We start from the raw sequence: 12,832 nt of genomic DNA on the forward strand, positions 1-12,832 counted from the left end.
GCAACCCTTGGGCTGATGCTCTATCCACTGAGCCGGACTGGCTAGGGCCCTACTTCCGCTGTCGTAAAAACCATTTGAAGAGAATGATACTGTGAATTTTATAGCAGTTTGTTTTTAGTGGTCTAGTTGATTTTAAAATGAAAATGTGTACGACAGTGGTAATAGTGGTTGCTTTCTGTGGGCAGTCGAGTGGCTCTGGGGTTCAGGGGAAATCGCACTGCACCTTTATTTTACCTTTTGAATTTCATTCTATGTGACTATGTAAGTCATTGAAATAAATGGAAAATGGAAGCAGGCAATTAAATAGACATGAACTAAACTGATGCCATAGAAAATTCTGTTAATTAAAGGAATGATTCGACTATATTAAAAGTAAAAGTAGATGAGAAGGAGAGGTATGGCTATTTTCATGTTGTTTTAGAAACAAAATGTTTCCTTGTCTGCTAGAAAAGCAAAATAAAAATTAAGTGCCTGCTCCTCATGTAAAACTTATCCTCACTCTAAGCAGCCAGCTACTTCTCTGTAGGGGTTTGTTTTCCTTTTGTCTTTTTCTCTTCAAGTGAACTTAAGGCCAATTTAAAGTGAAACTGACTGCTGAGTGAATGTGTCTTTGCCGCTCTGCCCCCGCCTGGCACGAAGAACTCTTCAAGGATGCGAGTCCTCTGCGTGGCCCTCTTCTTCCTGCCAGCGAGAGTGGGCAGCTCGGCCCGAGGTTTGGATAGCAGCCTGGCAGGGCTCTCCCACCTCAGACCGTCTTGTTTTTTGTATCTTTGATGGGACGATCTCTAGAGTCATTTCTGTACCTACAGTTATATGGTTCCTTTCAACACCTGCTAAGTAATTTATGGAGACTCAGATTCAAGTAAATGACCTACATAGCAAGTCTTTGAGAAGCAGGCTATCACATTTCCCATTCTGAATATACTATCTGTTCATCTCTTTTTTGAAGAATCAGCAAACCTATGTCAAGTTCAGTACATCCAATAACATCATCATGTCATTGCCTCAGGGTTCCTCCTATATGCCACAAACCAAGGAAAATGTTTTCATTTTTATAATTACTTCAAGTACGTGCTTGAGTATATTTTTGTGTGTCTTATATGTCAACTGTTAGCTACCACTGAATTAATAGTTAATTACTTAGGCATTTGAAACTAGGAAAAAAACTGACATTTTTCCATGGGAAAGTATCTAATAATATTTTTAAATATTTTATAATTGTGAAAGGTAAGCCAAATAAGCTTTAAGGTGTTTTTATCTGCATTCATTACCTTTCAGTTTACAAATAAAAATAGTTTCATAATAAAGCTTTCATCACATTGAAATAAAGGAAAATAAAGAGCTGAAGTAATAAGCATGTTGATTATAAACATAACAAGTAATAAAAGACATAATTTTAACAAAATTAATAAGCAAATTAATGTGTAACTTTATATTTTTAATTATGCGAGTTACACATGACTACATTCTCATAGTTATTTTAAAATTACCAATAAATATATTTCATATCTTTGACTTTGTATCTGAAACGGGCATGCGCGTGCACGCGCGCACACACACACACACACACACACACACACGATGCACTGTCCAATATGATAGCCACTAGCTACATATGGTTATTAAGAACGTGAAATGTGGCTAATTTGAGTTGAGATATGCTATAAATATAAAATATACACTGAATTGTGAAGACGTATTAAGAAAAAAAGAATATATTGCCCTGGCCGGTTTGGCTCAGTGGATGGAGCCTCGGCCTGCGGACTGAAGGGTCCCGGGTTCGATTCCGGTCAAGGGCATGTACCTTGGTTGCGGGCACATCCCCAGTGGGGAGTGTGCAAGAGGCAGCTGATCGATGTTTCTCTCTCATCGATGTTTCTAGCTCTCTATCCCTCTCCCTTCCTCTCTGTAATAAAATCAATAAAATATATATTTTTTTAAAAAGAATATAAACTATCTCAATAATTTTTATATTGACTGCATATTGAAATGATAATATTTTTATATTGGATTAAATAAAAATAATTATTAAAATTGAATTTTATTAGTTTCTTTTCCCTTATAAAATATATCTGTAAGAAAATGTAAAATTATATATGTGGCTGGTAATTGTGTCTTACATTCTATTTCTATTTTTTTAATATATTTTATTGATTTTTTTACAGAGAGGAAGGGAGAGGGATAGAGAGTTAGAAACATCGATGAGAGAGAAACATCAATCAGCTGCCTCCTGCACACTCCCCACTGGGGATGTGCCCGCAACCAAGGCACATGCCCTTGACCGGAATCGAACCTGGGACCTTTGAGTCCGCAGGCCGACGCTCTATCCACTGAGCCAAACTGGTTAGGCTTTTCTATTTCTATTATATTAATTCAGTGGTAGCTAACAGTTGACATATAAGACACATTAAAAATATACTCAAGCACGTACTTGAAGTAATTATAAAAATGAAAACGTTTTCCTTGGTTTGTGGCATGTAGGAGGAACCCTGAGGCAAAATTACATATGTGGCTGGTAATTGTGTCTTACATTCTATACCTGTTGGATTTCTATTGAACAGATTGTCCTGTTCAGACTGTACCACCACAGGAAATATGTTTCCCATCTTTTTTATTGTGTGCCACTTTTTTTTTTTAAATATATTTTATTGATTTTTTACAGAGAGGAAGGGAGAGAGATAGAGAGTTAGAAACATCGATGAGAGAGAAACATCGATCAGCTGCCTCCTGCACATCTCCTACTGGGGATGTGCCCGCAACTCAGGTACATGCCCTTGGCCGGAATCGAACCCGGGACCCCTCAGTCCGCAAGCCGACGCTCTATCCACTGAGCCAAACCGGTTTCGGCATGCCACTTTTATTTTTACCTTTTTAACACTATTAGTTGAAAAGACTTTCGTTTCCTCATTGAGTGTTCTTGACACCCTTGTGGAAATCATCTGACCATACAAGTGAGGGATTATTCTACCTATGTCTGTCTTTATGCCGGGACACATGTTTTGATTACTGTAGCTTTGTAGTAAATCAGGAAGAAAGCAGGAAGGATGAGGCCACCAATTTTGTTCTTTTTCAAGATCGTTTTGGAATTTCAGGGTCCCTTGAGATTTTATATGAATTTTAGAGTGTATTTTTCTATTTATGCAAAAAATGTCATTAGGATTCTAACAGTAATTGCATTGAACCTGTAGGTTGCTTTAGATAGTATTGACATATTAATAAAGTCTTTCAATTTAGAAACATGGGTTGTCTTTCCATGATTTTATATCTTGCTAAGAAGGTCTTCTCAATGCTAAAGTTATAATTTTTCTATATTTTCTTCTAATAAGTTTAAATATTTGCTTTTTACATTTGACTCCTTAAACTAGCTGAGATTCCCCCCGCCCCGCCCCTCAATGTAAGAACATTGTGTTGGTACCACTTGAATTGTCTCCCTTTTTCCAGCTAATTTTAATGCCACTTTTATTATAAATTAAAAACCCATAGATACATAGGTTTATTTTTAGACTGCTGTTCTGTTTCACTGATCCATACGTCTGCCTCTGTATTAGTGCTGTCACGCTTTCATTACTGTAGCTTTATATGATAACGTATTATCTGAAAGAGTGACTCTTTCCCCTTCAGAGTTCTTTTTCTTTTTCAGTATTTTAAAGAGTTTCCTGCACATTTTCTCTTCTAGGTGACTATTAGAATCAGCTTTAAAGTTTCAACAGACATATGAGTGGAATTTTTATTTGGATTGGATTGACTTGATAAAATAATCTCAGGAAAATCGACATTTTTATAATAATAAGTCTTTGCACTTTGAGGGGAAGAAAGTACTTCTAGTTTCTGTATTTCTGTTATCACTGTGGTCCCTAGGAAACTTTGTTTACTTGGATTTTAACCAGATTGCCTCTGTAAAGCAGTTCTGTCCAACTGAACCTCCTGTGATGATGAAAATGTTCTGTATCTGTGATGTGTAGTATGTTATTGAACACTTGAATTGAACATTCACATGTGCTATTGAACACTTGAAATGTGATTAATGCAACTAAGGAACTGAATTTTAAATTGTACTTAATTTTGATTAATTTAAATGGTCACACATAGCTAATGGCTACCATAATAGAGAGTGCAACTGTCGGGTATATTAATAACTTTGTAATTGAACACTTTTGTAGGTGATAAAAATAGGTAGTAAAAGAATTATCGATACCTACTCTGTGAAAGACACTACATACGGCACTGTAGAGAGTCTAAAGATCATAATATTAAATACAAATAAATTCCTAAAGAATTTAAAACCCAGTCCCAGGTAAAGGACACATTGTTTAAAAGTATTTATGCTTCCAGAAAAACACAATTACAAAAATGTGCTGTGGGGATGAAATAGAGATTGACCTTGAAGGAATGATTCCAAATTTAAAATGAGTAAGTAAGGGAGGATTTTTGTTTTCGGAAATGTGGAGGAATAAAGAGGGAGAGGAATGGGGTGTGTTTGGGGAATGTAACTATATCCGTTTCCCAGGGCTTCTGGAACAGATGGCCACAAATTTGGTGGCTTGAACATCAGAAATTTACTCTCCTACCAGAGGCCAGAAGTGCAAAATCAGTGTCCCTGGGCTGCAGTCAAGATGCAGACAGAGCCATACTCCCTCTGGAGGCGCTACGGGAGAGTGAGTTCGTTGCCTCTTCCAGCTTCAGGTGGCTGCTTGCGTTCCTTGGCTGGTGGCTGCACCACCAGTCTCTGACTTGGTGGTCACGTGGAAAAATGGCGCCCCACTTTTCAGCTGTCATAGCGATCCAGGTTGGCTGGAATTTGGGAGACCTGAGGCAGTGGGAATGATAACAGTCATCAGTCACTGAATGACTGGTGCGTGTGTGATGTTGTACCAGGCGCTCTATCTGTGCTATTCCATTTACTCATATAAGAACTCTGTGTAGGCATTAGGGGATGAGAGAGGAATCTGAAGTGACTGTGTCTTTGACCTTTGATGACTGGGAAATGGTGATTAACACAAATTGAAAAGTCAAAGGAAAAATTGGTTACAAAGGGAAAAAGAGAGAAGTTGGCTTTGGCTGTGTTTGGTTTGAGGTCCCTGTAGATTATGCCCAAAAAAGGTCAACCCCAGAGAGAAGCCTGTGAGCCCTACAGAGAGTCTGGGGCCTCACTTGCAATTTCCGATCTTTGTCTTCCCATTTGGGTTGAAGGGGTACATGATGAGGAGACTGAATTTGAAATCGGGAGGTGTGGGCTCAAGACTTCCATTTACTAGATGTGTAAAGTGGACAAATGATTTCATTTCTCTGAGCTTCAGTTTCCACATCTGTAAAAGAGGAATAAAACCCCCATCCCACCTTTACACTGTTATTGCGAGGATGTTTTTAGCACAGTATATGGTCTGTTGTAAGCATTCAAATGTTTGTAAAAAGAAGAGCAAATTTTTAAAAATATTTTTTTAATGATTTCAGAGAGGAAGGGAGAGATAGAAACATCCATGATGAGAGAGAATCATGGATTGGCTGCCTCCTGCACATCCCACACTGGGGATCGAGCCCACAATTGGGGCATGTGCCCTTGACTGGAATTGAACCCGGGACCCTTCAGTCCGCAGGCCAACGCTCTCTCCACTGAGTCAAACCAGCTAGGGCAAGAGCAAAAATTTTAATATGTCAAACTCAAGTTTTAATTTGAAAGTATTATATCCTAAAGCTCTCTGGATCCTGGCAAGTTAACATTAATTTTAAAAGTTTATTGTTGACTCCCTTTCCTATTGTCCATAATTTTACCACATAAGTGTCTTAAGCGCCACCCAAGACCAATTCTTAAAACTCCCTCCCGTGGCTTTCTTGGTGTGACAACCTGGTCTTTTTCTTTCTCAGTCTCCTCTCCTGGCTCGCCTTCCACCTAATCTCTCTGTTGGCGTTCCTGGGGCTATGTCCTGGCCCCTTTCCCTTCTCACGCTCTCATCTCTCAATAAGCAAGTCTTCCACACCCATGGCATTAATTAGCCTCCCTGTCCTGATGACTCTCCGATTGACATCTCCAGCCCAGGCCTCTCTCCTGAGCACTGCACTTCCACACACAGCTGCCTGTTCTACCTGGTCACCGGGGTTTCACGGGATCCCAAACTCAGCAGGTTCAGAACGCCCATTGTTTTCTACCTGAGGGATCAGGACCTCCATCTATGAAGTTAGCTAAAGCAGAAACTGGAGTCATTATTGACATACCTGCCTCTCCTTTACCATCATCTGCGATTGGCCAGTCTTCTGATGCTACCTTCTAAATACTCACTGCTGGCTTTTGTCTGCACTGCCACCCAAGTTATCACCTGACTACGCCAATGGCGAGACTCAGCACCTGCATCCACTTGATGCCTCTAGTACCTCTGCACTGCTGGCAGAGTGCTCTTGGAAGATTCATTCATTCATTGAAAAATATTTATTGAGCCCCTACTATGTGCAGTTTGTGACCAAGACAGGCATGTCCCTGATCTCCTGTAATTCTACTTAAGAGCATATGATTGGGCCCAGGCCGGTGTGGCTCAGTGGGTTGGAGCATCGTCCTGTACACTGAAGGTTGCTAGTTTGATTCCTGGTCAGGGCACATACCTTGGTTGTGGGTTTGATCCCCAGTTGGAGCATGTACAGGAGACAACTGATTGATGTTTCTCTCTCTCCCTCTCTCTCTCTTTAAAGTCAGTGAAACATATCCTCGGATGAGGATTAAAAAAGAGAGAGCTTGGGGGTAGGGAAAGTTTCTTTGAGTAAATAATTTTTCATCTGAGATCTGAAGAATGACTTAGGAATTAATTAGGCAAAGAGAGGTCAGGTGGAAGCAAAAGAGCATTTTAGGCAGAAAGAACATCATGTACAAAGGTCTGAAATCAGGAAGAAGCAAGATATGAGAAACTGAGGTCAGGGAGTGAGGAGTAGAGTGCAAGCGCTGAGGCTGGAACTGCTGGGCACAGCCAGGCTCTGTGGGGATAGTGACTCTAATGGGGAGGGATTCAGGGGGCCTTGGAGCCCCCTCACATGGCCTGCTACAGTGAAATGTATACGAATTTCCTTCCTTCATCCCCCCACCCCCGTCTCTGTCTCTTTCTCTCTGAGCATTTTTCTGAGGAGAGAATGCATAGCTTTCATCAGGGTCTTTTCTCCCTGCCTCCTCTCCCCCAATATATTGTTATTGATTTCCGAGAAGATGGGAGAGGGGGAGAGAGAGAGAAACATTAATGATGAGAATTCTTGATCAGCTGCCTCCTGCACGCCCCCTACTGGGGATCAAGCCCTTGACCGGAATCGAATCTGGGACCCTTCAGTCTGTAGGCCAATCCTCTATCCACTGAGCCAAACCAGATAGGGCATTGTCAGGGGCTTACAGCCAATCTGCGATCCTCTCCCGCTGTAGAAGTGTAGAGCCTGTGATGGTATGAAAGCCCAAGGTATTGACTCTGGACTTTATCCTACAAGCCATTGGAAATTATTAAGCCAAAAATGGACAGATTGTAAAATCGACAGGGCAGGGACTTTTATCTCTTTAGCCACTGATGTGCCCCAAGCACCTAAAACAGTGCCATGCACAGAACTGGCACTCAGTAAATAATTGCTGAATGAATGAATGTCTATTGTGGCTACTGAATTATATTGTACTAGAGGCCCGGTGCACAAATTCATGCACAGGTGGGGTCCAGCCGGCCCAACCAGATCAGCCTAACTGGGGATGGGGCTGGCCAGGGGGAGGGGCCATGGGCAGTTAGCCATCCGGCCTCACTCCCCAGGTCAAACTCCCAGTCGAGGGGACAATTTGCATATTAGGCTTTTATTATATAAGATTGCATTATACTGCCATCATGTGCTTTATGCTTCTCCCTTATAAGAGTCAATTCTTGATAATGACTGTGTCTTATTCATCTTTATATTACTAGAGATAAGATACTAGTGCCCAGCACAATGCCTGGCTTAAAATCAATTTCAAAATGCATTAATTAATTCAGCCAATAATTTAAGAGCACCTACCAGATGCCAGGAAGCCGGGAATAAAAAGATGACTAATATAGTATTAGTAACCTCAAGGATAAACAGTAATAAACATTCAAACCAATTTTTTAAAGTAAGTGAATAAAGAAATGGGCTCATTTAAAAGAAAAGACACTTTCCAGTGCTTTTTCAATGCTGCTGCCGAGTCAGCTAACTGTCCAGTGGTGCTTAAGGCAAAACCTGCTCTTTGGCTTCCCAAATGGAGAATAGTTAGCAACCCAAAACTGGAGAGGAGGGAAATGCCTACACCAGAGAGCACATCTTCCGGGCTTGTTTACAGATAGTCATTATACGAGAACACTTTAAACGCTATCTGTGTAAAATAGAATATGACATGCATTATCAATCATTTGATGATCACCGATGTTGCTCAAATCACCCAGATCATCAGTCTAGCCTGGCTGATCGCTGGCCCTTAGCTTGCCTGGCTGGCTTTGGCATCAAATGTGCAAACTCAGTACATTGGAATAACACTTGAAAAACGTTGTATGGACAAATTTGTTGGTTTATATAGTTCATGTAGTTTATTCATCTATGTTAGGAAGTGTCCCCTGACGGATCACATACTTGCTTTTGAATCCACTAGTTTTCTGTAAATTACTGAGAGTGCCCAGGCCTCGCTGGTCTCCTTGAGGATGTATACATTATTTAAAATATCGCCATTAGCTCACTGCAATAAAATTCTAGTTCTGAAACTTATAATAAAACTCAGGTTTACTTTTGAGCAAAGAAGAAAAAGAGAACAAAACTATTAAACCATCAGGTCAGTTTGTCATTTAAGGATTTGTAGGTCCATTTTCTTTTCTTCTCAATGTACCCAGAATTGATAGAAATAAGGATAATTTCATTTGAATGAAAAGCACACCCAAGCAATATTTCTAGGAAAGCGAATCTTACCACGTTCTTTTTCTCACAACCACACTGTAACAAATAAAGAAGTTGGGTTTTGGGTTTTTATGTTGCTATTTCCCTTCCTTTAGAGCAGACTGGTTTAAACTTTTACATATCTAAGCAAAACACTTATTTGGTGAGCAGCTCTATTTATTTTCTCAGAGTTTTATTGTCAATGTCTTAGTTTAAGCCAAAGGGAATTTGTGGTTTCTGAGATCAGAATTTCAACTGCTTTCTAAAGCTAAAAGAAAAGTTAGTGATTACATTAACCATTTGTAGACCCAATCTTTGATTCTAAATGGTACTTAAATGTTATATTGACACCCCCACTAGTTTGTAGTAATAACATATCAATAATAATAATAACAACCTATATCTATAACAAAAGATAAAAGGATAATGTTGGAACCTCGAGTAGATATTCTGACAAGTCTTACTTAAAAATACTTATCTTGCCCTGGGTGGTGTGGCTCGGTGGTTAGTGTATTGGTGGCTTGGTGGTCACTGAAGGATCATGGGTCTGATTCCGGTCAAGGGCACATACCTGGGTCGCAGGTTCCGCGCCCTAGTTGGCAACCAATTGATGTGGGTCTCTTACATGATGTTTCTTTCTCTCTCTCCTCTTTCCCCCTCCCCTCTCCCTTTCACTCTCTCTAAAATCAGTGGAAAAAAATATCCTCCAATGAGGATTAACAACAACAAAAAATACTTGTCTTATTCTATTTTCCTACCAAAGAAAAAACAGAGGACATGGAAAAACCTTTCCTCCCATCTAGTGGCTAGAAAATATAAAAATACCCTCTATGTGTTTCCTGGAATTCCAAGCATCAGACATTGTCTGACAGATTATAATTCATCCAGTTATTCATTCAGTTAAACAAAAGTAAGTTCTAAAATCTTGACCAAGGCTGAGCCCAATGGAGAACTATATACCAATGAAGACTCACTAATCAACTTCCCTTTAATCAATAACATACACTTCAAGAAGAAAGGTGGTCTGTGGTCCTTCCCAATTCATTAGCCTGAACCCCTGAGAGGAAAGACCAGCTGTATGTTTCTGCTACCTGAAATTGGGACTGAGATTCTGTTCGCCTCTAAAGCAATCAGTGCCCTAGATCTGTCCTGACCCGTAATTGCTCCTTGTTGGCCTCACACCCTAACAACTCTTCCCTCAAGAGTTAGATGTGCCGCATTCACTAAAAAGAGCCAAGAAGCTGTCCCTGAAACTGGCTGCCTCCGGGGGACCGCGGCTCCTGAAACTTGGAGTAGCAGACTCTGATACTGGCAGCGGGGCCTCTGTGCAGGGCCAAACTGGCCCGCAGGAAAGCAGGTTGGGATCCGTTACGCAGCTGTGAGGGTTAGTGCTGGGTCTGCCTGTCTTGTATGTCCTCGTGCTCATGTCAGATCCTTTGCTGAATGGGGCCTCTCTCTGGTGATTCTCACAGGTTCAGAGAACGAATACTGTGTTCAGTCAGCAAAGCTCCGAGGGCACCAGGAAGAAGAGGAAGGTCAGCGAACCATTGGAACGCATCATCCCAGAGAGCAAATGAGACAGAGGCCTCTGCTGCGTCTTTCCCCAAATGATTGTGTTTTTCAACAAGCTACATGAAGTGTCTTAGTAGGAGAGTAAGTTCCTGTCATCAAAACCTTTTACTAAATTTGTTGTTCAGCTTCCTTAGTCAGTTTATAAATTACGAGGTAGGACTTCGCCACAAGGAAGCATGGTCACCAGGGCTGCCTCGGGCTAGCACTGCTTCCAGAGAGATTTAGAGATGAGACACCTTCCTATTTATAAAGGAGCCACAGCGGCTACGCTGAGGAGAAATAAGCCGTTGTTCTCAAGAGAGAGAGGCTTTTCTTTGCATAATCAAACTCCCTGGGTACTTAGACGACTGTGAAATGTTCCAACTTGTTGTAACCTGTGCCTGGAATCCCTCTATAGCTTTACTAGAATTCCCACAGGATTGCACAGATGGATGCGGTAGTGCTTACCCAGGTGTGAGTTTTGTGTTCACGTCAGTCACGAGGTCGAACAGCTAAGTGTTGGACTATCAAGTTCTTCAAGTCTGGCCCCGGGCCCTGGTCTGTTGGCCAACCCGCGGCTGGGGAGGAGGCTGCAGTGCAGGAGCCTGCTCCCTGCTAAGGCTGTGCTGAATGCTTCCCAGCAGGCCCTCCGTTTACACAGCAATCTGTAACTTGCAGATGATGTTACTAGTTCCCCCTTATTCTGGAAGAATGTTGATAGAGGTCATAAATTATAAATGACTTAAAGTGTTATTTTTATTGTTATATAACATGGGGTTTAATTTAAATGGGTAGAACCAATAAGTGAAATGTATAGGTTAAATACATTTAAATAAATGTATTGGTTAAATTTACTGGTTAAATAAAAAATGCAAGGTCTTTCTTTCTTGCTTGGCTTTTCTTCTTCGCTCAGATTAATGTTTCTCCACGTGCAGTAAGAACACCAGCACCTCTAGTGCTTGTGAAAGCAGAGTTGACAAGGCCCGCTTCATTTCCACGGAATCCACATCTCCAGGGACGGGGCCCTATGGAGGACTCCCCAGATTCTAATGTGCACACAAGATGGAAACCCTGCAACCTCTGACCCAGACTAATAGGAGCATCTCTGGGGCCAGACGTGCACTTTAGCTGGAAGAAGGCTGTGTTATCGTAAGAGGAGAATCCCAGGGAGCGCCCCTGTCCAGCTCCGCCCTTTGCCAGGCTCTCATCCATTTCTGACCTTCCATAGACGGGGGTCTTGAATTGGGCTCACACCAGGGCTCACACCCTGCTATGGGGGAGCATTCTCCCTCTCCCTGCTTGTGAAGTACCCTCACAGAAGCTTGCTCTGCCACTAGAAGGAGGAGGGGAAAGGTATTGTGTTTATTATATCCTTGGTAGAACTGTAGCCTGAGTCACCACAATTTCTTTTAAGAGAGTCGTATAAGGAGCTTAGCTGTCTACCAGAGGGATTAGGTTTATTGTGTATCTCTCCGGAGGGTAGATCTAACACCAAACTATTGAAAGCCACAGAAGGTCCATTTGGCTCAGTATAAGGAGGCACTTTTTAAGGTTGTCAGAATTTTGCAACGGGCTGCTGCCTTGTGAGGCATGAGTGCCCCTCCGTAACCAGTGTTTGACTCTCAAAGCAAAGCAGTTCTATGGAACAGTCAGCCTGGGTCTCAGAAGGAACCATTTTGCTTAAAAAGAATTTAGCTCTCAATCTGTGTTTACACATTTCATCAACGTAGCCTAAGGTTGACAGATCCTGTAAGTCAAAGTCTAGAACAGCCGTGGGCAAACTACGGCCCGTGGGCCGAATCCGGCCCGTTAGAAATGAATAAAACTAAAAAAAAAAAAGACCGTACCTTTTTATGTAATGATGTTTACTTTGAATTTATATTAGTTCACACAAACACTCCATCCATGCTTTTGTTCCGGCCCTCCGGTCCAGTTTAAGAACCCATTGTGGCCCTCGAGTCAAAAAGTTTGCCCACCCCTGGGCTAGAATCTGAATCTCTCTAGAAAAATTTCATAGTGATTTTAGTGTCTTTGTTAACACCCCTTTCCCAACGGAAGTCTTCTGTCGATGCCAAGAGGTGGGAAATGTATGTCTAATGCAGTGAGTGTGAAGCAACAGAGAGAAGTTGCTGGGCTATGCCCTTGGCTGGCTACACAGGGAAGGAGATCTGTTATCAGGAGGCCCTGAGAACCACGAAAATGTGAACGAGCTGATTTTACATAGCAGAGCTGATATACGCAACCTGATATCAAGATTGGAAGGTATTCAGTTTTATTTACTGAACGATTTACTACAGGGATAAAAATCTTTTCTCCAGTCTATTCATTTCTGCCCTTCATAGTAACGAAATGAGGAAACACAAGTTCGTCAAGAAGCTGGAATTTCAGGGACAAGAAT

General features: G+C 41.5%; 1 protein-coding gene across 3 annotated transcripts in view; it reads left to right on the forward strand.

Moving 5' to 3' along the window:
- The window catches only part of HORMAD2 (HORMA domain containing 2), a 51,280-nt gene extending 39,958 nt beyond the window's left edge, over nt 1-11,322 (forward strand). For 2 of the 3 annotated variants that reach the window (XM_081113674.1, XM_081113675.1), the window contains one exon: nt 10,356-11,317. In XM_081113674.1, coding sequence (XP_080969800.1) covers nt 10,356-10,460 — 105 coding nt within the window. In that variant the 3' untranslated portion in view covers nt 10,461-11,317. Of the gene's footprint in view, nt 1-10,355 lie in introns of all 3 variants that reach the window. The other variant, XM_081113673.1, reaches the window with a different exon arrangement.
- The last annotated feature ends 1,510 nt before the right edge of the window (nt 11,323-12,832 follow it).

This window comes from Myotis nattereri (genome assembly GCF_964212035.1).
Source record: "Myotis nattereri genome assembly, chromosome: 19".
NCBI classification, from domain to species: Eukaryota; Metazoa; Chordata; class Mammalia; order Chiroptera; family Vespertilionidae; genus Myotis; species Myotis nattereri.